The following is a 25911-nucleotide window of genomic DNA, read 5'->3' on the forward strand; positions in this document are numbered from 1 at the left end:
CAGACGTGATAGTCAACAAACTCCCGAGATGGAGAACAAGAACGTGTCTTTGTTTTTACCATTTTTTGGCGCTTTTGGCCAATAACTTCCTGGGGTAAGTACAAAAGAATGTTTCTTTGTCTCGTCTTTAACTCCGCAGACTACGTGAGGCGCACTGCCTGTCTCTGCATCAGATCCAGCTCCTTCTTGCCTTATCAGCTGTAATAGTACTTTAGTTTCACTGCGTTCCAGGATCGTGGACCCCGTTTGCCATCCAAGCTTTCCAGGTGATAGGCTCCTCTTCCCAAAGCTTTTAAGATCCTGTAAGGCCCTTCCTAGATTGGGCTCAGTTTATTTTCGGTGACTCATGTTCGCTTTATAAGCACCAAATCCCCTACCTGCATCTCCCTTGGTTTTAACTTTGTGTCATACTTGGCCGCAACTCGCTGCTTCATCGCAGCCTCCCTGAGGTGGGCCTCGTTGTGTGTCTCCGACAGCAAGTCTAGTTCTACCATGTTTGAAGAATTTTCGCCCTCGAACTTCGGTTTCGTTCGCCACGAACTGTTGTCTATCTCTACGGGGAGCATGGCGTCCGCCTCGTAAGTCATTCTGAGAGGAGTTTCCCCTGTAGTTGAGTGCTGCGTTGTGTTATACGACCAAATTAAAATTGGAAGTTTGTCTAACCAAGCCTCCTTGGCCTCCGAGAGTCGGAGTTTCAAACCTCGCAAGATGACTTTGTTCGTCGATTCTGCCTGCCCATTTGTCTGCGGATGTTCCACCGAAGAAAATCTCCTCTGAATGCCCATCTCTTCGCAGATCTCCTTGGTTTGATTACTTGCAAACTGCGTCCCGTTATCCGAGACGATCGCTCTCGGTACTCCGAACCGGCAGACGATTCTCTTCCAGTAAAAACTTATGATTTTGGCCGCCGTAATGCTCGCCAGAGGCTCAGCTTCCACCCATTTGGTGAAGTAGTCCACCGCCACAAGGATGAACTTCATTTGCGACCTAGCGGTGGGGAAGGGCCCGACGAGGTCGACTCCCCACATGGCGAAGGGCCATGGGGAACTGATTGTGACTAATTGCTCCGGCGGAGCTCTAGGTAGGTCTGCAAATACTTGGCACTTCTCACATTTCCTCACAAACTCTGCACAGTCCTTCCTTATCGTAGGCCAATAGAATCCCGCTCTGAGGACTTTGCTCGCCAGCGACCTTTCTCCAATGTGGCTTGCACAAACTCCCTCATGAACCTCCGTCATAACAGCCTCGTATTTCTCAGGTGGAAGACATCTTAGGAGGGGTGAAATAAATCCCCGCTGAAAGAGTATCCCGTCGAGTAGCGTGTAGTGCGCCGCCTCCCTCCTTTGCGCCTTTGAGTATTTTACAACGTCACTTGGTTCTCCCGCCAGAATATCGATGATGAGGTTCATCCAAGTTTCCTGGCGATCAACCGAAGCCACCAAATCCCCCTCTATGCTGGGATTGGCGAGCGTCTCTTGAATCACACTCCGGTTGTTGCCAGGCTTCTTAGTGCTTGCTAGCTTCGCTAGGGCGTCCGCCCTTTGATTTTGTGCCCTCAGCACGAATTCAACTACCACCTGTTGCATACAACCCATGTGCAACCGCACGCGCTCCACATACTTTATCAAGGCCGGCTCCTTTACCTGAAACTCCCCGTTGACTTGGCTTGCCACTAGCAGCGAGTCCGTTCTTACTAGCAGACTGTCGATTTGCACCTCAATTGCCAGTTTTAAGCCCGCAATAAGAGCCTCGTATTCTGCTTGGTTATTGCTGGTTTTGAACTGGAATCTGAGGGACTGTTCCAACGCCAACTCCCCGGGCCCCTGCAGCGTGACCCCAGCCCCTCTTCCGTTGTCGTTCGACGACCCATCGACAAACAATATCCATTGCGTGCTCACTTTTTCCCTTTTTTCCTGCTTCAATTCCACCACAAAATCCGCTAAGGTCTGTGCACCGACCTTCCCCCTTTTGTCGTACTAAAATCCATATTCTGACAACTCTACTGACCACGCGACGAGCCTTCTTGACAAGTCTGGCTTCTGCAACACCTGTCTCAAAGGAAGGTCAGTTCTTATTTTTACTTGAAAGCTTTGAAAATACGGTCGTAGGCGTCTGGCGGTGACGAGGACAGCGAGCGCCGCTTTTTCTATCTTCTGACACCTGACCTCCGCCCCCTGAAGTGTATGGCTTACGAAATAAACTATCTTTTGCTCTCCATCTACCTCCTGAAGGATCACCGAGCTTATTGCGTGATCACCGACAGAGATGTACAAATGCAAAGGAAAGCCTCGGACAGGTTTCGAAAGGACTGGTGGGGCGGACAACATCTCCTTGAGGCGGGTGAAGGCCTCCTCGCACTCTGAATTCCACTCAAATGCCGCATTCTTCTTGAGGCATTTGAAGAATTGGGCTAAATTGTCGCCCGAGTGAGGGAGAAAACGAGATAAGGCCGCGATCCGCCTGGTTAGTCTCTGCACCTCCTTCACATTGCTTGGGCTTTTCATCTCCTGGATTGCCTTACACTTATCCGGATTAATTTCGATTCCTCTGGATGTAATCATGAAGCCTAAAAACTTCCCACCCCGTATGCCGAAAGAACATTTTTCTGGATTAAGCCTCATGTTATGCTTCCGAATCCTACCGAAGGCCTCCATCAAATCCTCATGATGGTTCGATCCCAAAACCGATTTAACGATCATATCGTCAACGTATACCTCCATGTTCCTTCCTACCTGTCCTTCAAACACCCTATCCATCAACCGCTGATACATCGCCCCCGCATTCTTTAATCCGAAAGGCATAGTCTGGTAACAGTAGTTTACCCTTGCGGTCATAAAAGCTGTTTTGTCTTCGTCCGACGGATGCATCTTGATTTGGTGATATCCTGAATAAGCATCCATTAAACTCAGAAGTTCATTCCCTGAAGCTCCGTCTACCAGCTTATCTATGCTCGGCAAGGGATAGGAATCCTTTGGGCATTCCTTGTTCAAGTCTGTATAATCCACACACATTCGCCACTTCCCGTTCGCCTTCTTGACCATCACCACATTTGCCAACCAGGTAGGGTACTTTATTTCCCGTATGAAGTCCGCTACTAGCAACTTGTTTACCTCTTGCTGGATGGCCTTCTCTTTTTCGTTTCCCATTCTCCGGCGAGTTAGGGTTATAGGCTTAGCCCCTGGATTCAATGCCAGCCTGTGGCAGATGAAGTTTGGGTCTATACCTGGCATGTCCTTGTGACTCCAGGCGAAAAGATCTTAATTGTCGCCTAACAACTTTGATAGCCTTTGTTCTTGGTCCTCACTTAGCTTGGTTCCTATCTTGAGTATCTTCTCGCCGAACTTCAGCTCTTTGGTTTCTTCTATTGGTGTGGGCCTGTTAACACGTCCCTCGCCCCTCGGGTCCAAACTTTCTTCTGGCGTCTCAACTTCGCTGCAACGGTGCCCGACTGAAGCGCTCTTCTTCCCATACCGATCCACAACATTATAGTAGCATTCCCTTGCGATCCTTTGATCCACAACAATTCCCCCAATATGCCCATTCGACAGCAGATTCTTCACCGCCAGGTGGGCTGTTGAGATCACGGCGCACAAACGGTTTAAGGTGTTTCGCTCGATGATCATGTTGTATGACCCCTCCGTCTCAAGGATTAGATATTTAACGCTGAGCGTCCTAGCGTTTTCTTCCTCGCCAAACGTGGTGTCAAGGTTGAGGGCGCCCTTTACCCATACTTGCTCGCCCGCGAATCCAACCAGAGTTCCCTCATAAGGAGCAAACGCTCCGCCGTAAATGATGTCCGCCGAACTTCCCTGGTCTAGAAGCACTCGCTGCACGGTGAGCTGATTAACACGGAGGGAGATCACGATCGGATAATCTAAATGCGGCTTTATTCCGAAGAGATCAGCAGAAGAAAACGTGATATCTGGATGTTGAAAACCGAAAGGAATCTCTGTAACTGCATTCACCGCTCTAACGTATCGCTTCCGTGCTGCACTAGTGGTCCCTCCTCTGCCGAAACCTCTAGAAATTGTGCCAACTTCTTTGGCCATCGAAAACACATTGCCCCGCGTCGTGGCTGATTTCCCTGCCACAATCAGCTTTACCACCGCACGTTGTAGAGCTCGACACTTTCCAGTATCGTGTCCTGAGATTCGGTGATAGGCACACCATTCTGCTTCTACCTGTCCTTGAGAGAAAGGAGACTCCAGTCGTTGTATGGAATCTCGCTGTGCCTGTTATGTTCGTTCCCGCATCATGTCGTTCTAGGCGATTAATGACGTCGCGAATCAGCCATCGCCAACCCGCTCCATCACTCGGTTCTTGAGGTTGAAGTTGCGCACCTCCTTTGTCCCTCGAGAAGGAAGCCAAAGACCTTGCTTGCTCATCGTGTCATTGCGGCGGATCGTGTGCTCGCTCCAACCTCTCTACACGTGATAGTCGATGCTCCGCCGTTGAGCTCCACTGGTTTATCTAGGTGCATCAACGAAAGATCTTCAAAACTCAGAATCAAGGAATCTCTCCTCCCAATCATTGTCCACGAAGAAAACTTCAGAAAATCGCTCAGAAAAACGAGTTTCACTCCTCTGAATCACGATCCACGTAGTCCGAGAATAGAAATCTACCTGTGAGACCCAAAGTTTTAAAGTTTGGAATAAACCGAAAAAAAAAACTTCCTTTTCACGATTAATTTGATGTAACGTGAAGGAAAACCTGAACAAGTGTTTATTGGATGGAATAAATTTGTGAAGGAAAAAGTTCAGGGGAAAGCTAAGGATGGTATCAAAGTCGATAAAAGTTATACCACGATTAGTATTCGCTTAAACCTAGGTCAAAAACGCTAATAAATAGCTAATTTACTCTTTAAGACACGATGGAAAATAATTCCAAAAATCTTCAGAGAAATGTTAGAACTTCTCTTATTCGTCTATAGACAAGCGTTTCGATACGAAACCCTAGAATGTACGAACGTCAAATTCCAATACTCGGAAGTTTGCCGAAACTAAAACCCTGATAGTTCAAGAAACCTAAAATCAACGGACGATGAAGACTTTTTCTGTTTGGAGCTTCAAATAAAGATTTCATCCGCGTACGCCCACTCTAATCGACGTTCCAAATCTTTCTTCAGAAGGAAGTTTCTGCATCCGAGGTCAAAACCATAAAGTGCATTCTAAGCCGGTAAACATTAAAAACAAGCCTCGAAAACCAAAAATCATACTGATATTTCTTTGAAGAATTAGAAGATTCAGCGGGAAGATTATCGTGTCTAAAATACGTTGGAATCAGTAGGAAAAATCGGAATCGCGAAATTTTCATTTTTCCGCGTTTTCCAAAACCTATAAATAGCTTGAAAATAAAAAAAAAACAAAAAAACAAAACATCACAAACACACACACGGCCGTGGGTTTCAAGAGAAGGAGGAGGAGAAAATCTTTTTGCCAATTCTTGACCGATCGTCGTTCCGTTCGTTGCTACGCGTAGACCTCGAGGTACTAATGCAATTCCTTACTTCTGATCGTCAATTCCGTCGCTTTTCTCTATGTCTTTCTGTGCTCAAAGTTTTGAGCTTTTTGTAAAACTGTCCAAATAACTTGATTTCAGTGTCTAAACTTATTGCCTACGTGCTCTAGAGCATGAATATCCGGTTGTTTTCTGCTGAATCTCGCCGAATTGCCGCCTAGGATCGACCCCATCTAATTTGTTTTTCGAAATTCTGATTTTGAGTTTCCGAGCTAAAAATATTGACCAAAATACCCCTGCGACAGTTTTCGACCCGATAATTTTTCTGAGAGTCTCCCTGGCCTAGATATCGCCTAAGAATACCTAGGAATTGATTTAGATCGAAGAAAAAGTTCGAATATTTTCCATAGTGGCCGAAACCTATTTGCTTGGGTACCGTGTCCAAAAATAATTTTTGGGTCTCTATGACCTGAGCCATTGTGTAGCTCTTTCAATTGTCGAAATTTTGGCGCCGGTTTCGTGTCATTCCGAGTTCTGTAGCTCGAGTTATGCACGTTTTAGCGAATAAAGTGTTTTTGTACAAAACTTGAATCGAGTCAAAACTCATCCATTCGGGGAAAGCCCTTTCATACGTGCCTAGATGTTGTACTCTGAAGCTTCTTGAGCTTTGTCGAACATTAGTTATGATTGTTTCGACTGTATCGACTTGTGTTGATTCATTATTGCTTTGTTTGCTCAAAGGTTCAATTGTGGAAACTTTGGGATTGACTGAGCAAGCTTGTGAGGGAGACCTGCACCGCGAGACTGGAACAACTCGAGGTGAGGGCAACTTACTTACTAGCTATTTGTATTGTAGGCGTCGATAACTTCGACTTGAATACTGCTTGATATTGAAGATTGCATTGAATGTTGTTTATCGCTTTGAACTGGAAAATGTTTTCTGGAGGCTTCGGCCGAGTGAACCTATATGAGACGTGTGTCTCCGTTTTCTGAGAGGCTTCGGCCGTTTACTGGTTTCCGTCTTATGATTTCCGCACTGAATTATTGTTATATTGATATTGTTATTGAACTAAGCTATATGTCATTATTTCTGTTGAGTTTACGATGTCCTGCATATGCTCTATTGAATTGTACTGACTTGAGATAGTACATGATTATATGATTTCGGAGTGTGGGAAAACGTGATGTTATGCCATGCTAATGATGAGGTTTGGGAAATGTTAGGCAGGCTTTGACCGGAGGTCTAAGCCATAGTCATTTTAGGATCGAGACCTTCCCGGGGAATTACTTGGGTTTATTGGGATCTTCTTACTTATAGAGTTTTGGAATAAAAGAGAAACGAAACTTGACTTCATAAATGAAATTCATAATGCATTAACCAAAGGTAGAACATATTCAAATAGTAATAACAATTTCTTGGAAAAGACTTAGGATCTGAGATGAGTTTGAAAACGGGAAGTGTCGGCGATCCTAGTGTTGTGACTGGGACAGTCACTGAGTGCGGATGACACTCCTTGCTCCTTGAGCATTTGGTTCAGTCTTCAAGAGGATGAGCTGTTGTGACGAGAAGTCACAGAATGCGAGCAGCATTCTCTCTAATTGTTGATGAGTTGTTTGGCCATCGAGATGGTGAGCCAGGGTAACTTGAAAGGTCACTGAGTGCGAGCTGCATTCTTTTGCTCGTTGAGCAGTTTGTTTGGCCATCGAGATGGTGAGCCATGGTAAGTTGAAAGGTCACTGAGTGCGAGCTGCATTCTTTTGCTCGTGGAGCAGTTTGGTTGGCCATCGAGACGGTGAGCCAAAGTGACTAGGAAAGTTACCAAGTGCGACTAGCACTTCCTTGTTTACCTTAGGGTATTGTAGAGACAATGTACTCTAGCTAGACAAACGTACCTTGGTGAGGACGTTTCGTTGTTTGGCTAACCATATTGCATTCATGCATACATTTCTTGGAAAGTGTGCTGCTTTCCGAAGGACGATCTCAGATCGGACTTCATTGGAGCGAGATGCTTCACAGGAGCGTGCTGCTTCACAGGAGCGAGATGCTTCATAAAAGCGAGATGCTTTAGCGGAGCGAGATGCTTGGCTCGTCCCATCCATCGAGATGGTGACATTTTATCCGGATCATATTTTGAGCATGACATTGCATTGGCACGCCATGCACCTAACTATATTTGTTGATGGGTTGGAGATCCAATTGTTATTTGTGATTTGATGATGATAAACATCGTTATATATCTTGATGATTTGATGTTGATAAATATGTTATGTATATACCTTAGGGTAGGCAATACATAAGTTATACGTATATATACAACATATATATATATATATACCCCCTTATTCTTCACATGTTGCTTGTATTATCTATTATATTCTGTGAGTTGACCCTCGCGCCTTGGCTTTGTGTTCATGTTTGTGTTTGGGCGGTCGGCCTTCTGCCAGACGTTCAACAGCCGATTCGAGATGGTTCGTCGTTCGGGGAGGACCCGGAGCGAAATGACTACTACTGAGCCTCTGACGTGGACCCGGACTTCATGCAGGATCCGATGAGGGTCGATGTTAGGGGTGTAGTACATCGGGTGTCGTTGTCATAGCTCTGATTGTCATTTCTTATTTTGGAACAGGGTAGGTCCCCGACTATTAGCTTTTTGTGTGGTTCTCTTCCATGAGGATCACAGGGAGTTTGTCGGACGTAGAAGTTTTTTTTTGGAAGCCGTTTTGGGCTGACTTACTCTTCGGAGGACTGTATTTATAAAACTTATGACTCTATTTATGAGTCGCACTTGTTTTCCGTTGGGCAATACTTTTAGTTACTTGATGTTACTTTCTATCACTTGAGGACACTCGTGACGATGTTTTTAGTTACAGCAAGGGTGTGCTTGTATTGTATATTAACCGCTGTTAATCGCGATTGGGATGAGTCTTTACATCGACAAGTCTTTTTATTTAAACAAAACGAAAAAAAAATACCTGCTTTTCCGCTTTATTTTATTCTTGAGTTACTAAAGTGACGCCACCGAAATCGGGGTGTTACATTGTGGTATCAGAGCTTGTCGAGTCTTTCGGGAGTCTTTGGGGAATAGGTCTTCTGTGCTAGGTTGTGTGACTCTGCAAAGAGTAAAAATTGATTGTCTGCAAGCGATTTTTCGCTTAGAATTGATTGAAGTTATTGCTTAATCATATTGTATAGTTATGTTAGATGCTATCTTATGATGAGTACTAACTGTTTGTTTGACTTAACAGAACATGGTGAACACTAACCAACTAGCGGAGATGATGGCCACTATGGCCCAAGTTGTGACTGCCCAAGCAAATGAAAATGCTTTGAGACGTGCGGCTGAGGAAGCACGTAATCAGCATCAGCGTCAGAGGGAAATAACTCTGGATCAGAATAAGGGATTAAATGATTTCAGGAGACAAGATCCTCCTAAGTTCTCGGGTACGGTGGAACTGATCCTGATAAAGCGAATCTTTGGATCCAAGAGATTGAGAAGATTTTCGGTGTACTGCAGACTGCTGAAGGTGCCAAGGTTGGCATGGCTACTTATCTGCTACTTGGTGATGCTGAGTACTGGTGGAGAGGCACCAGGGGAATTATGGAAGCCAATAACGAGGAGATTAACTGGAATTCCTTTCGAACTGCATTCCTGGAAAAGTATTTTCCAACTAGTGCTCGGGATGAGCGAGAGGCACAATTTCTGACACTTCGTCAAGGAAGCATGTCTATACCTGAGTATGCTTCTAAACTGGAGTCTTTGGCCAAGCATTTCCAATTCTTCAACGATCATGTTGATGAGCGCTACATGTGTAAGCGTTTCGTCAATGGACTGAGTATGCTTCTAAACTGGAGTCTTTGGCCAAGCATTTCCAATTCTTCAATATTTATATTTATTGAAGGGTAGTAAAAAATGTAAATTTTTTATAAGAGCAATTTACTAGGACAAGTTGTTGTAACTAATGGATGCCGATCATAGTGGTTGTAACAAAGTACTTATAATATTTATATTTATTATTATTTTTTCATAAATATTTTCATTTTTGTGAAATTCTTTTATCATTTTTATTTATAAAGGTTTGTTTTTATCCTTTATTTAAGAGGGGGCTCCATTTACTCTAGGAGTAAGTCCCTAAAGCTACTCCCAATCTTAGCCTTTTATTATTTTAAAATCTAAAGGAGAATATTCATCTATGATTTCCCTCACGTGATCTCCAATGCACGGGCAGGAACATGACGAATTTTTCTGGCTTGAAGCAACATCCTCGATCTACTTCGCCGGCCGGGGAGCCCTTCCACCGACACCAACAGTGGCACTCGCTACTACTCGCTTATTTCTTCAATGCTTCCGGCATTGGAAAGGTACCTTCGATTCCCTCACAATTTCACCCTATTATTCCCATGACGAATTAAGGTGGTATCACCACGCGATTTTGCGGGAACATGGTGAGGTGATTCTTTCTGCTGGTGCGATTGGTAGTCATCAACTCCTTCTTCTCACTAGGATTGGTCCAAGGCCTTACCTTTCTTCATGAGGATTCCGGTGGCTCATGGAATCACTATTCTCCTTTCACTTCCACTGGAGTATTCTCTCATACAGGTGGTGAGCACCATATGGCATTACCACGGAGGATGTGTCGTGGGCAGGATGGTTGATCCTTAGCTTAGGGTCATTGGAATTAATTCACTTCGGGTTGTGGATGGTTCAGTGTTTAGTGTTTCGCCAGGAACTAATCCTCAGGCCACCATCATGATGCTTGGAAGGTGAGTTTAGCTTGTCTTGTTAATGATTACCCTAACAGTCTCACTTCACTTTCAGTATAATGATTATGTTTTAAGCAAAATAATGCATACCGATTAAGCCATGTTATGTTATTTTGGCAGGTATTTTGGGCTGAAGATAAACAGAGAAAGGAAAAGTTATCAATGATTCTTCTCCCTCCTCCTCTACTTGGCAATTGTACAAATGTTATTAGTTACCCTTTGCTTTTTTTGAATTGTAGTATATTGATTCTTCATGTTTAATTTGGATCCTTGATAGATACTGAGAAGAATGTAAAAGAATCCTCAATCTAGAAGATAACAGTGTAACATAGAGGGGTAGATTTATAAGGACTATTTTACATAAATTTTTATTATATTGGATTCATACCTGAATAATGTGAAGTTGCCAGCAATCAAATCATTACCAAGTTTTGTGCCTTAATGCTCTATATTTTTGTCCCTTCTATATGTTGTGTTCAATGTTCATAGTGATTGCGGTATTTCTTGTGTTCTGGTATTGAACATTTGTGTTGTGGGATATGACATTATGTGTTTTATCCTTCAATAACATGTAACAAAGAAAGCACTTTGCTAGAGTTTAATACAACTTCATTTTGCTTATCAAGTACTTGAATGCATTACTCTAGATTTACTGTTTAACACTTTTTGGATTTGATTCCTCTTGGACGGGGAATTTACTTTAAAGGGATTAATGAGAAATTGTAATTATTGGTACCCAAAAAATCATGGCAGTGCTTTCTTTCAGAACTGATTAACCCCCTATATTATACGTTTTGTTTGGCCATTGATTAACCCCTTAAAACACAGGTATCTACAAGTGGTCGAAATTGTTAGTAAAGGACCTAGCTGCTGCAATTTGGACTTACTCATGGAGTAAATTGAGTCCTCCTCTTATATGATTAGTTTCTCATGATTTTTTTCTCAAAAACTTCACAACTTTTCAGTGGTTGGCTGGTGCTCTTTTTGAGTTTTTGTTTCAAATTGTTGTTTTATTAACAAGTGAATCTTTATTTTCTGATGCAATTCAAATGCGTTGACCTTTCTATAATTTATTTTCAATGTGTACATCCAAACGCAAATAACTTATCAAACTTAAGCACTTATGGCATAAGCTCTTACACGGTAAGGTAAGTGTTTATTGAATAATTAAGTGCAGAATAAGTTATATATCCAAATTATCATTTCCAAGGTATGGGACTATCTCCTCTGTGAAGTGTAAATCTCATAATAAAATCTGAATTATATTTTAGCTTGGCTTCACATATACTTGGCGACGTACATCCCTATTCTTTTGGGTTAGTTTTTTTAGCGAAATTTTATTTTTTTATATATAAGACTCAAATAAGAAACTATACATATTAGCCTAAAATATTTTTAGTACCATATACAAAATTTATTATTAAGATAATATTTATTGAGAAATACGATACCATAAAATTATATAATTATCGACTTATATTTAAATACATTTAAAAAAAATCTATATTTAAATATAATTTTATTAACTTATTTATGAATTGACTGTCTACAAAAGTTTTAGCAAGTTCATCTATTTAGGGATAAATTTATAATTTATTTAAGGCCAAATATGTTTTCAGTCCTTAATAATTAAAGAGAAATCTAAATGAATTCTTGCACAAAAGATTTTTAATAATAGATCCCTTTAAATAAATTGTCCACGTGTCATTTGATTGGTTTTTCAAATCAATGGCATTAATGGTCAATCAATGTAAATCATGTCGTTTTGAGCTCTCAAGGTACGAGTGATCAATGCAAATCTTGTCATTTATGATTCTCGAGACGCAATAGTTTGGGGATGGATTTCAAACGCAACGACGCGTGTGGGTTGGAGCTCACCCGCTGACTATTTGACAACAATGCCAGCAGTGGGTCATGACATTTATGGTGAATTTCACACACAACAGTTATAAAGGCAGATGAACTCAAGGCAAAGTTGGAATAAGTGTTTTCCTTCTCTTGTATTATGGTTTCATCGTATTGTGGACTAGCTAGGGCGCCACGTGGGGATAGTGTTGCCCAATTTTTCTTTTCACCAAAGATTCTCTGATTTTTCTTAGAAAAGAATTCGTATGCCACACTTCAAAAAATAAAATCAAACTTACTTAAAAAAATTAGGACTAATTTAACTGTTAACCTTTTAAAATAAAGGTTTTATGGTGCGACAACAAATTATCCAAATTTCCAAATTGCTACATAAGAAATGAGTGTGAACATGTCTTTTACCAAAAAGTTGTTAAATAGTCGCACATGTACAAGTCCACTGAACTCAACTCTGTGTCATCATCTAAAACGCTCAACTCTGTAAGCTCTAAAAATACATAAAGACCTATCATTTTCATTTTTTAAAAATGGGTAGCAGCAGGTCATGGTTGAGCCTCACCACGTAGCGCAACTGGAGCTTCCGCCACTCCTTCTCCTCCACCGGCCTCAAATCCGGAACCATCGATCTCAGCGGCAGCACCTTCATGCACTGCTGGGTCCCCAAATCGCACAACCCTTCCAAGCCATCCCTTCTCCTCATCCACGACATCAGAGAAAACACAATGTGGCACTGCTGGGCAACTTCAATCTCTTCATCCACAATCTGCTCTTCTTCGGTGACTCCCACTCGACCCGACCCAATAGGTCCAAGCGCTTCCAGGCCGAGTGCGTCATAGTTGTCGTCGAAGCTCACGGCGTCCAGAAGGTCAACGTGGTCGGGTTCAGCTACGGCGGGTTCATGGCAAACAACATGGCGGCGGCGTTCCCGGAGGGCGTGGAGAAGGTGGTGGTCATATGTGTCGTTGTGTCGTTGGAGTATAGAGACATGAAGGAATGGATGTTTCAGGTGAAAACTGTTGACGAGGCGGTTGAGGTCTTGACGCTGGAGATAGTGAAGCAGCTGGTGCAGCTCACGTTCGCCAAACCCATCAAAGTCTTGCCCAATTGATTTCTCAATGATTTCATTGAAGTAAGTGGTAGTGGTGGTCCTTTAATTTCTCTCAATATTTTTTACATTTTTCTTCTTTTTTATCACCAAAATTATTTTCTAATAATTTCTATCATAATCACTTTGACGAACTTACTACTAGGGTCCAAAAAGAAATTTATCACTTCTCCGGCGTCTTACCTTAAGTATAATATTTTAGCATCAATTTATCATTCTTCATATAAATTGATAAGCATAATATATTACTATGCCTTAAGAATTCATATGAACATGTCTATATATGCTTAAGAAAAGTTTTGAGAGCTCCTTTGTGACGGAGAGGATTGTGAAATTGGAATTATGCGGGAGAGAAGGAATTGTGTGATTACATTTATGTAGGGGAGGAGATTAGAGGACTTACTAATGAGGTACAAAAGGGGATTCATCTAGACGGCGATGCCACCGATGGGCTGAGTTGTTTCTCGCGTGTCTCTCTTTGGATTTCGCCAAACTACTTGTGTCATCCTAGCGTTACCCTCTCAGTCGGCCGAAAACTCAAACTACTATCATCATCCTAATGTTATCCTCTCGGTCAACCGAAAACTCAACTACTTGCATCATCCTAACGTTACTCTCTCCGTCGGGCGAAAACCCAAACTACTTGCATCATCTTAACGTTACCCTCTCAGTCGGCAAAAAACGCAAACTACTTGTGTCATCCTAACGTTACAATCTCGGTCAGCCGAAAACCCGTAACAATCCATCGCTCATAAAAGCTTCTCTCTAACTAGACTTGAATGTGTCTATCAATTCTAGAATAATATCATGCATATATAGTTATAGTCTACTTATTTTTTACCTTTTTATCTTGTCTACCCTTATGTGAATATCACAAACATGGAATTACCCTTTTAGTGAAACTCTCTGAAGTTGGCCTTATTCCCTTGCAGGTGATGTGTGCAGAATATCGGCAAGAGAAGAAAGAATTAATCCAAGCACTGCATAAGGATAGAAAATTGTCTAATCTTGCTAAGATAACCCAGGTTTATTTATTGCTTCCTGAATTTTTTTATTGAGTTAATTTTACCACATCTGCATTCTTGTACTCTAACTTTTCAATGATGCAACCTATGCAAATTATATGGGGACATGCCCCCGCATCTCCATTCTTGTACTCTACCAATATATATACTAATACATCTAAAACGATAAAAAATCTTGGGGGGTGGGGGGTGGGGGAATTGCCCCCACATCTGCTTGTCTTCCATTTGAGAAACAGTAATGATATATACACACCTCATTTTTAAAACACTTCATTTTCACCTCTTTTTGTTTCTATCTCTCTCCTCTTACCATTTATCACATCTCATACTTTCTCTCTCTTATTTTTCCTTTTCTTCCTATCTATCTCATCATTCCACCTCTTCCACCTCAAAAGAGAGGTGTGTAAGTAACATTACTCTTTGAGAAAGAAAAGAAAAAAAAGAACTATGCACAAAGAAAAAAAAATAAGAATTGGGTGCGGTTTTGAGAGGGAAGAGAATGAAGATAAAGAAACTCTTTTCCGGAATTACTGATTTCTGGAGAAGTGGGAGTGAAGTCTATTTCGTTATAACTAAGGATGTTTCGGGGGGGGGGGGGAGTTTAGGATGTGTTATTAGTAATTATTAAAATAATGCGTCTTATCCGAATTTCAACATGAGCAACCTTACTTTTCTTCTGTCCCCTTAGTGATGAATAGAATAACTGGTAAAATATTTCGAGACAGAGGAATAAATGATCTGCACTTAATTAAAACAGATATGTTCTCAACTACTCCCTCCATTCCTTTTTAAGTGTCGTTTTAGAACAATTTTTTTTCCTATTTAACTGTCGTTTTGATGTTTTAGGTTCCATTTTGTCAATTATACCCTTACTTTTTCAATAACTCCACTTCACCTTTTTCATAAAATTCTTCTTTCTTAATAACTATGAAGACCTTTATGACTTTATGATTGGGTGAGAGTGGTAGGTGGTTTAATGACATGAGAGAGTGACAAAAAAAAACTAACAATCCACTATCTTGGTTGGAGAAATTTATAACTTTATGATTGAGATGTGAGAGGGTAGAATGGGAAAAACAACTCTAATAATCCACTATCTTGGTTGAAGAGCTTTATGCTAAAACGACACTAAAAAAATGAAGGGAGGGAGTATATCGTTGAAAAAGTTAGAAAAAGAGAAGAAATTAAAACTCAGCTTTTAGAATAAAGTTGTATTCTTGACCAAAAAGTAAAAAGGAATAAAGTTGTGATGATAAATTAGTGGCGCACTCTCAGTGTAACACCCCAACTTTTGGGGGTCACAATTAGTAACTTATTAAATAAAATGAAATGATTTTACAAAAGGATTTACAAATAAGGGTCTATTTTTTTTTCATTTGTTTTCTAAAACATTTCCAAAACCTGATATGCATATACTTGCCCAAACCCATACATCCGGCCTTAACAAGGCAAGCACTCGTGAGTGACGACGGATTTTCAATACATGTAATATACAATAACGTAATGCCTTAACAGACAACAAGGTTCAGAATGCGATAACACCCTAAGTCCAATATACTTCCTACAATCCCCGCACCGGAGAGTTGCAGAAGAGCAATGCATCAGAACCTACCCAAAACCAAAGTAAGTTATACAACCATCCCTATATGCTTTAACCAGTAACAGTAAGCTTCTCTACCCAAGGCTCTAACCTTACATCTAACTATTACTTCTATCAGTCTTCGTTTAATCTACTCACTACAAGAAGTCTTCCCGTAAAACAATCCAATCACCTCCTGGCAGCGATCAACAGCTACTCACAGCAACACCTATTAGGGCCTGGCAGTTTGCCGACCGCCCATACACAAACAAAGCAAACAAGGCAAGAAAGGGTCAACTTCCTAGAGTAATGTAATATAAGTCCTAACGAGATTCAACATATTTATAAGCAGCGTATAATAATGATTAAGGACGATGTGTATCCAACATTATCATCTGAACGTCAATCCCTCAATCCATCGCTCGTCGCCTACGCATAGGTGTATCTTCATTTCCGTGCCAAGGCGACGCCACGTGTTACTAATGTAATTGCACGACTGAGGAGCAAATCAACTAACGCGATTAAGGTCTACGTTCTATAATCAATCAACAAATAATATGTTGAGGGTCTAACCTCTAAATCAAATAATAGCGAACGAGATTAAGGACAATCCTCCTAATCCAATAACGAATGGTATGATCAAGGTTCAACCTCTTTAATCAACCAATATGCAATATGATTAAGGTCCAATCACTTTAATCAGGTAGTAAATAATATGATTAAGGACAAGCCTCTTAATCAAGTGGGAAATAATAGGATTAAGGACAAGCCCCTTAATCAAAGGATAATTAATAGGATTAATTAATGGGATTAAGGACAAGCCACTTAATCCGAGAATAATTAATATAAGGTTCAATCCATTAACCAAAGTGGAATCCGATCTTCCGATCATCTCCCTTCAAGTGATGCATGCATGCAAATGCTAGTAACAACGATTCGTCCTTGCCCGGATACGTGTCTAGCTATGGTTCATTGCCTCTATCGTTTTTGCCTAAGGTAAACGTCGGTTCATAGGTCAATTGCTCCTCAAGCAAGGAACTATCTCCTGTACTTAGTGGATGCTCTAATCATAACGACTTATCCTCTTGAGGTCCGCAACTGGAACACTTATCTTTCCTCGAACATCGGATCGCCGACCCTCCCCGTTTCAAACTCATTTCATATCCTAAGTTTTCCTCAAAAGGGGTTATCTTTATCATTCGAAGTGTTCTATCTTGAGTTAATTCATTATGGAATTTATTCTCAAAATCGAAGTCTTATGCATTCATTTATTTTGAAATCTAATAAGTCAAAGGATTCCTATTATCCCCAAGTCCTCTTTCAGCAGTAATTCAGTCCTTCCGTCAGATCCTACTTGCGAACTCTCATAACACTCCGCATTCACAGTCAATATAATCATAAGATTTTGACATAATACAATGTTTATGCACTTACACAATTTAAAGGAATAGAACATGTCTGTCCACTAGAAAGCAATAAGACAACATCACAATTAACAGCCGATTCTTCGACACCTAAGCATAATAGCTAATAACTAGGAGAGTTGCCCTTACCTTGGGTTATTCTCCTCTATCCTGAAACTTCACAGCTTGTTCTGAATCTTCCTTCCTTAGCTCAACACGATCCAAACCTTAAGCAAAATATTCATGCTTAGTCGCTAAGAAACAATTCGATTTAAAAATGCTCACTAACGTCGGAAAAAGCTTCCTAAACTTCAGAGCTAGACACGTAGGCACGAATGGAAGAGTTACCCCAAATGGGTGAGTTTGACTTTACTCAAGTTTCACACATAAGCACTTAGCACATAATAAAGTAAGGTTCTGACTCAATCTTAAAACACAAATCATATCATCATATTCATGGAATAAACCTAGTCATGTTCCTAGTACATGCTTAACCATTTAGCTTGCCTAGAACATTAGTAAACACTTGGACACATTTCACATATTCAAGTTTAGACTCAACCCAACAAATAACCAAATAATAGCAACTCATTCTAGCATATAATTTCATCTTCATTTTTACGCATGCCATCACCGAAACATGGTAAACAACAACAATAAGTAGCAACAACAAAAGAACGACAACAGTTACAGCGAAACAGCAACAAAAACAGTAATTACAGAAGAACAGCAGCAGCAATTACAGCAAAAATAGAAACAGCGACAGCAACAATAAAAAAAACAGAACAGCAACAGCAGCACTTGAAACATAACAGAAACAGCAGCAGTTAAAACAGAACAGAAACAGCAGCAGTTAAAACAGAACAGAAACAGCAGAAATTAAAACAGCAAAGTCTCATTTCCTTTCTCATTAATATAAAATTCATGCAACTTGATCATGCTTCAAACCTGAACGGGCCTATAATTTTTCTCAAAGCTTCACCTCATTTTTAAATCACCATGCTTATAGTTGAATCTAAATTTATCATCACGCATTCATTTAGGCCATAAAATGCACTTACTTAAGAAACAAGTAGCACTTAGCATACCTAATCATTTAAACACAAAATCATCCTCAAGCTTACTCCAAAACATATCCTAAAAACATGCATCAATTGATTCAATTCTAATCTTTAAAAGAGGGATTTTCCTCCCCTCAACACACAAGCAAGCTCGCGGCCCCCCCTCCAAAAATAGGGTAATCCAACTTTTCTTTTGAAACCAATTAATTCTTAGGCACATTTATACCCTAACTAAGGTAGGAAAACCATCCAAACACTCATACAACTTCATTTGTGAATTAACATTTTTTCCATGCCCAATTGAAACCTAAAAATCCAAAGTTGATGTTTTCTCAAAATTGATTGCACATAGCTCATTCTTAGACATCTACTAACAACTAACGTGAATACATTTAGCATGGGTATGACTCTAACATAATTCAAGTTAACATTTGAGCCAAAATGGGTTTTTTAGAGCAAATTCATCACAATCATCAACAACTTCAATCACATTTGCAAATAAGGTACCAATATGATCATTAGAGCGTGCATAGAAGCTAAATGAAACCAGAATTTAAGCTAAACATGCCTCAAACTCAAAAACACGAAATTAGGGTTCAAAAGCTTGATGAAAAATAGACTCCAATAGATGAAATGGAAGCTAAGAGAGTGAAGAGGAGGTTGTTACCTTTCAAAGCCCTCAAGAATCACAAGATTTGAGCAAGGAATGAGCAAGTTGTGAGCAAATTCTTCTCCCTTTCTTTCTCTCGAGGAACCCACGGCCAAGAGGAGAAAATGAGAAAGAAAATTTGATTTTCTCCTTTTATAGGAGAGAGGAAATGAGAAAAAGAAATATTTATCGAGTTCGGTCGTCTTAGTAATTTCATCTGATGATATTAAGTAAGTATTTGGCGCCAGAACTTATTTCGAGGCTCTTTTAATTTGAGAAAACGATTCAAACGCAGTGTGGGTCAAGATACGCCGCAAAACTACTTTTTGCAATTGATGTCGGATGAAGAAACTTCCTTCTAGAAAAAGATCACAAACGTTGAAAGAAATAAAGTAGTGCGGATGGAAACTTCGTTAGAAGCTCCGAATAGAAAGACTCTTCATTCAGGGTCTAAATTAAAGTTCCCGGGAAGATAAAGTCTAGTTTCGACGGCTTCCAGAAAGCAAAACCTATCGTGTGTATAGTCTATAGTTTCACATCGGAACACTGATCATGGGAAAAATACTAAGAGATTCTTATTTTTCCTTCAACTCTAAAATTCTCTTAAATAGTGCTCTAGGAGCGGAAATAGCATATTTCGGACACTCTCGACCTCAGTCGGGTGTGAAAATTACTCGTGCTATCACTTAGACTAACTACAGTACTATCCTTAGTCATTTTATGAACTTTCTTCTTCATTAAGTTATCAAATTCGTCAAACACTTGTTCAGGTTCCTCTCACACTTACACGGGAACCTAGGCGTGAGTCGGAAATTAATTAATTATTCTAATTCAAAAAATGTGGGTCTTACACTCAGGTTCAATTCTGCATTCACCTAAACAAATTTTCTGCATACATTCAAAATTCCAATGAATTGAATGGCCAAATAAGATTCGATAAAATGATGCACTAACTATTATTTCGGGCATATTATGATATTGTTAATCGCCTATATAAGGATCTCCATCAAGGTGCTAAAAACCCCAAAACACACTCAACTCAGATAGATTAATAATCTAGCTAGCAGCAAATTAAAGCATCTCTGTCCCACTAACAACATGGGAAAGAGACTTGGGTTTCAACAGCAATGCTATGCTAATGATGACATGTGGACTGAAACACAGACTGAGCAATAGAGCTATGCCTTCCAAGAAGAAGAATCCTGGAGCTACAATAACAACTACAACAAGCAATTCTCAGGCATGCCCAGTCTGCATATGAAGCTTGGTGCTTCTGCTATTGACTCTCAGCTATCAATTTCAAAAAATCATGATAAGATAGGAGGAAGCATGGCATGTATGGGGAAAACATGCTCATGAAGCCAGGTGCATCTGCTATGTCAAACCATCATGAAAAATTGGGAGGAAGTAATGGTATGCAGGGAAGCATGCTCAAGAAACATGATGCTTTCGGTATAATCTCTCAGCTATCAATGTCAAACCATCATGACAAGTTAGGAGGAAGAAACGGTATGGATCCCGAAAGCTTGCTCACGAAAGAAATCCTATGCTTCTTCTATAAACTTTGAGCTATCAATGTCAAATAAACATCATGACAATTTAGGAGGAAGTCATGGTATGTATCAGGAAAGCATGCTAAAGAAACCTGGTGCTTTTGCTCTAAACTCTAAGCTATCAATGTCAAACCATCATGAAAATTTAGGAGGAAGCCACGATATGCATCGGGAAAGCATGTTCAAGAAAAATGGTGCTTCTTCTATAAACTCCAAGCTTTCAAGGTCAAACCATCATGACAAGTTAGGAGGAAGAAATAGTATGCATCCGGAAAGCTTGGTCTTGAAATCCGGTGCTTCTGGAATAAACTCTGAGCTATCAATGTCAAATAAACATCATGACAAGTTAGGAGGAAGTCACAATATGTATCAGGAAAGCATGCTCATGAAACCTGGTGCTTCTGCTCTAAACTCTAAGCTTTCAATGTCAAACCATGATGAAAAGTTAGGAGGAAACCACAATATGCATCAGGAAAGCAAGCTTAAGAAGCCTGTTTCTTCTGCCTTAAACTCTGAGCTATCAATGTTCAAACATCATGACAAGTTAGGAGGAAACCAGAATATGTATCAGGAAAGCATGCTCATAAAGCCTGGTGTTTCTTCTATAAACTCTGTGATGTCACTGTCAAACTCAAAACATCATGACATGTTAGGAGGGACGCACAGTGTGTATGATGAAAGCATGCTTTTGAAGTATGGTGCTTCTGCCATAAATCCTAAGCTATCAATGTCAAATTATCAAGACAAGTTAGGAGGAGGCCACAATATGTACCAGGAAAGTATGTCGCGTAGCCGTGGCCATGGCTCTGGTTATGTGCAAGGTGGGGGCAATAATTTTGCTTTTGGGGGTGTCAAGTTCGACTCCAGTGACCACCATGACTATATCTCAGAGGAGTATGAGTATGAAACTTTTAAAGAGGAGCATGCTGGTGCTGCCTCGTCAATGATGGAAAAAATGAGACTCGACCATCAAAATTGGGGTGGAGATGTGTGCTATGCCAATCAATATGGCACCAAAAATAACTGGAGTCTTCATGGTGGCAACAACTTTGAGTTCAGAATCAATGGGTTCTAATATAGGTCTAGCACGTACTAGATACTTCATCTTGCCTTACTGGTTGCTGTCAATTCAGCAGTAATAAATTCAAATGGTGTGCATTCGCTATTTTATGATAGTAATAAGATTTCTCAGATAGGACCTTTGTGCTTAATCTTACATGTAATATATGTTAGAAATTAGGTACGACGATTGAAAACTGAAACTGCAATCAAACAGACCTTCATCCTATAGTGTTACAACATCAGTGGTAAAACTGTTTAATTGCAGTTTTAGTTTTTAGTTTTTAAAACAGTTTTTAGAAACAATTTTTAAAAACAGTTTTCAGAAGAAGAAAATAGTTTGAATTTGTTCCGGCCAAGAACATAGAAAGGAGGTATAGTACCTAGAGTGAGAGGATTGCAATGAGAGAATCTAAAGAGAGACTGTAACCGCTCAGAGAGAGAGTGTAACCGAATCTTGAGTTTGTTATTTATGAAATGAGCTAAGAGTCTCTTACAATTGGTAACCGCCCCCTATTTATAGGCTAGGGGCCATGGCTTGACGCGTGTAGGCTGCGTGTAATGTGCTGAGGAAATGCAAAGGTTAGCAAATCTACAGAATCTCAACCGCTGCCCTCGAAACGTCCCCTCAAATCACAATAAAGTCTACCAATTTGAATTTAAACCAATCAGCCGTTGTGACTTCCCATTTAATGTGTCGCTCCCATTTTCCCAAAACCAGCGTCTCTTTCCCCAAAGTAATCCTTTCCTCCTGCCATCATGGGGCACAATCTCCCACTTATCTTTACACACGTCCTTCCACTCATTGCTTTATTAATCCCACTCTCCTTGTTATTAGCAACTTTCACATTCTTCCCAGGCTTTTACACCCCCTTACTTCTGTCTTCTCCTCAGGTTTCTTGCCGGCTCCTCACGACTGCCCTGCCGTCTCCGACTTCCTTACTCCTCCCTGCACGACTTCCACCCAGTGAGTCTCCTCATTCCCGCCTTGTTTCCTTATTTTGCTTTTGTGTTTTCCCGTCCCTTCCTCTCTCACGATGTCTTCAAAGCGTTACCCTGAAACCACTTCAATAGGAGCCCTTTCTTCCGTGGAGGAAATAAAGGCTCACCATCTCAAGACCTTTGCTACCCTTCCTTCCTCGATTCAGGATGCTCCTGACCAAGAGATTCTTAACCAACCATCAGAATTTTCCACCGACGACTCTATTACCGATCTTGCCCGCAGAGCCGGCGGATTTTGCCGCACCCCGTCATTGGAGAACCTCCTCCGTACCACAGGCTGTCAAAGCCAAGACCGCCCGTGGCAGCATCGCGCGGTTAATGACTTCAAGTACTCTCATTTCTTTTTCATATACGAGTACTTGTTTCTTGAACTTAGAATCAAACTCCCTTTCTCCTTGTTCCTTAGCCAGGTGCTGAGCGACATCAATGTTGCCCCTTGCCAATTACATCCCAACGTCTGGGCTTACTTGAGATGTTTCGAAATCCTCTGTGACAGTATTGACGTCGCTCCTTCAACCGCCATCTTCTTCTTTTTCTTTGAAGTGGATCTCCAATCTCTGCGACTCCGCGGCTGGGTTTCGCTAACGCCACGCCCAGGTCGCGAACGGCTTGACCCTTACTGGTTGACCCCGAACCCGGTTTTGCTCGCCGGTACTTTCGAGTAGTCGCTCACCCAGTCTATCCCACATAATTTACACGAAAGGACGGAACTGCCCTTTTCCCGTTTTACTGGACCGAGTCCCCCCGTCTCTTAGCTAAGCCTCTCAAAGCGTCCTAGCCCGCCAAAGATAGGTTCGCCCTCGGGCTCCTTTCCCGACCTCCCCCTCTCGACTGCGTCGAGCTACTCAACGCCCCTCCGGGCTCCAAATTACTGCCGCAATTAGGTCACCTTTTGTGCTTATTTTACGTCTCTCTTTCACTTCCCTACTTCTAACAACTTTACTTCTTATTTTCTAGGAATATGAAGTTCTCCACCGCCGAGCTCCTGCACGCCTTTACTTTTGGGACCCCCGGAGTGCCTACCTTAGCCAACACCGAGGGAAAAAGGATACGATCTTCGGCGAGACGAGCGCCTTTGGCGACTATTCGCCCAAGAGGAGAGCCTCAGGTGGCCCAAGTCCCCAGACCGCCCCTTCAGTGATCCTTTTGCTTTCCTCCTTTCTCACCGCTACCTCGAGAAACTGAGGGAGGCCTCGAACCAAGACTCACAGGACGTGGCCCAAGAAGTCGTATCAAGCCTCCTCCGCGCCGGGTACTTGTTTGCCCAAGTGGCCCAGCGTTCACAACACTTTGCTGGGGTCGCTGAATCTCCGAGCCAACGAGACTTGCTTTCAAATGACCAACCAACTAGTGACCCAAGAGAGAAAAACGAAGAAGATGCTTGATAAGCTCACAAAGGTGAAGTTGGAGCTGTTCACGGCCAATTAGAAGGAAGAGAAACTTGAGATCCGCATCCAGGAACTACAGCGGGATCTTGACGCCAAAGGAAGCATTGTTGCTTCCCAAGAGGAAACTCTTGCCGCCAAAGACAGAGAAATCGCCTCCTTGCGTGGCGAGTTGGCGAGCAAGGGTAAGGCACTGGCTGAGGCCAAGTTGGACCAGGCGTCCAAAGGTAAACTTGCGGCCGAGGTGGATGCCCGAGCCGAGGCCCTTAAGGAGAAGATGAGGGAAGAAGCTGCCTATGCGGCGGCCATAGAGCGCATGCGCGGCTTCCTCCTCGCCAAGGCTCAAGTTAAGCACCTTCATCCTTCCGCCAACCTTGATCCTATGGGAATTTTCAAGAAGGTTACCCCAACCGGGCTGGAAGGTTCGGAGGATCCACCAGAAGCTGCCAACGTTGACCTGCAGGATGCTGCGGAATAGAAAAAAGGAATTTGGTGTTAACTGTTTTTTCGATAATTGTAATGCAAGTACTGCTTTTGCCCGTTAGGCAGGGACAATGTATTTTTCAAGTCAAATTAATTAGTTTGGTTTTATCTTAAACTTATTTTTTATGTTCCTTCCGAAATTCTCGATGTCCCTTTCGCACTATTTCCTGTGCTTCATTCTTATATCTGAATTACGTTCAACGACATTGGTGGTGTGCTAGGTTTAACTAGTACTTTTACTCAGTTTTTGAACTGAGGCTTTGTTCACACGCTTTTCCCGTAAGATCAGGTGTGGCCTTGCCAGTTTGGCCTGGCGAGGACATATGGTGGCTTAGGTCCCAATGGCCATGTGGGTTGCCCAAGGCTTAGCCGAGTTAGAAATGCTCGCCCATATTTCGGGGAGGCTTTTTGGATAAGAAGCTTATCCGCACACATCGTCAACGGGTGATGGCGAGCAGCGTCGGGTTTTCCGAAGCGATCCCCGGACATCAAGGTCGTGTTGGGATCGCCACCTTCAGGGAGTTTTTCCCACCTAGCACTCGCCGCAATTCAGTTTGATTGAAATCGCTTGATACATTTTTTATATTTTCAATCAGACGTTATAGCCAACAAACTCCCAAGATGGAGAAAAAGAACGTGTCTTTGTTTTTACAGTTTAGACGTTTTAGCCAACAAACTCCCATGATGGAGAACAAGAGCATGTCTTTGTTTTTAATCCCGCAACTTTCATGAGTCTTGCTCACTTGACCGCGCTGCAGAAAGCTTCTCCCTTCTTCGATCCTTAGCTGTAGTAATACCGCAGGTTCGATGCGTTCCAAGATCGTGGCACTCGCCTCCCATCCAAGCTCTCGAGGTGATAAGCCCCTTTCCCCAATGCTTTCAAGATTCTGTAAGGGCCTTCCCAACTTGGACTCGACTTGTTCCCCACGTTTCCAGTCCGCCTTTTGAGAATTAGGTCTCCCTCTGACATCTCCTGCGGGCGAACCTTGGTGTCATACCTTGCCGCAGCCCGCTGCTACATTGCCGCCTCTCTAACACGAGCTTCCTCTCGGGTTTCGGATAGCAGGTCCAGCTCTATCGCCATGTTGGAGGAGTTCTGGCCCTCGAGTCGTGGCTCTGTCCGCCATGAGCTGTTGTCTATCTCCACTGGAAGCATGGCGTCTGCCCCGTAAGTCATCCTGAAAGGCGTTTCCCTTGTGGTTGAATGCGGCGTCGTGTCGTAAGACCAAATCACGACCGGGAATTCGTCCAGCCATGCCCCTTTTGCTTCAGAGAGCCGGCGCTTTAAACCCCGCAAGATCACCTTATTCGCCGACTCTGCTTGGCCATTGGTCTGGGGGTGCTCCACCGAAGAGAACCTCATATGAATGCCCATTTCCTCACAGAACTCCCTTGTCTGATTACTTGTGTTCCGTTGTCTGAAACGATCGCCCTCGGAACCCCGAACCTGCACACAATTCTTTTCCAGTAAAAGCTCACGATTCTGGATGCGGTGATACTTGCAAGGGGCTCCGCCTGTATCCAT

General features: G+C 41.9%; 2 protein-coding genes, 1 long non-coding RNA gene and 1 pseudogene across 3 annotated transcripts; 1 reads left to right on the forward strand and 3 right to left on the reverse strand.

Annotated features, from left to right (window-relative positions):
- Positions 1 to 344: 344 nt before the first annotated feature.
- On the reverse strand, positions 345 to 2771 carry LOC130725072 (uncharacterized). Its single transcript, XM_057576329.1, has 3 exons — positions 2193 to 2771; positions 1098 to 1913; positions 345 to 617 (listed from the first exon to the last, which is right to left on the reverse strand). Exons 1-3 carry the CDS (start codon positions 2769 to 2771, stop codon positions 345 to 347), a joined length of 1668 nt encoding a protein of 555 aa, XP_057432312.1.
- A 9838-nt stretch (positions 2772 to 12609) lies between these two features.
- Positions 12610 to 14245, forward strand: LOC130725073 (uncharacterized; annotated as a pseudogene).
- Positions 14246 to 15558: 1313 nt separating this feature from the next.
- Positions 15559 to 19050, reverse strand: LOC130723349 (uncharacterized). Its single transcript, XR_009014262.1, has 3 exons — positions 18923 to 19050; positions 17345 to 17421; positions 15559 to 16030 (listed from the first exon to the last, which is right to left on the reverse strand). It is a non-coding gene; the product is annotated as an uncharacterized LOC130723349 (long non-coding RNA).
- A 6351-nt stretch (positions 19051 to 25401) lies between these two features.
- LOC130725074 (uncharacterized) lies at positions 25402 to 25911 on the reverse strand. The gene has a single exon (XM_057576330.1). It carries the CDS (start codon positions 25909 to 25911, stop codon positions 25402 to 25404), a length of 510 nt encoding a protein of 169 aa, XP_057432313.1.

The sequence above is a fragment of the Lotus japonicus genome, chromosome 6 (assembly GCF_012489685.1).
Source record: "Lotus japonicus ecotype B-129 chromosome 6, LjGifu_v1.2".
NCBI lineage: Eukaryota > Viridiplantae > Streptophyta > Magnoliopsida > Fabales > Fabaceae > Lotus > Lotus japonicus.

Excerpts from the sequence above, each read along its gene's own strand:
- LOC130725072 (XM_057576329.1), bottom strand. The coding sequence starts at position 2,771 with ATGTATCAGCGGTTGATGGATAGGGTGTTTGAAGGACAGGTAGGAAGG. Across the intron at positions 1,914-2,192 it reads AGCAAAAGATAGTTTATTTC|GAAAAAAGGGAAAAAGTGAG; the intron begins GTAAGCCATACA and ends GAATTGAAGCAG. Across the intron at positions 618-1,097 it reads GGAAATGTGAGAAGTGCCAA|CACTCAACTACAGGGGAAAC; the intron begins GTATTTGCAGAC and ends AACACAACGCAG.
- LOC130725074 (XM_057576330.1), bottom strand. The coding sequence starts at position 25,911 with ATGGATACAGGCGGAGCCCCTTGCAAGTATCACCGCATCCAGAATCGT.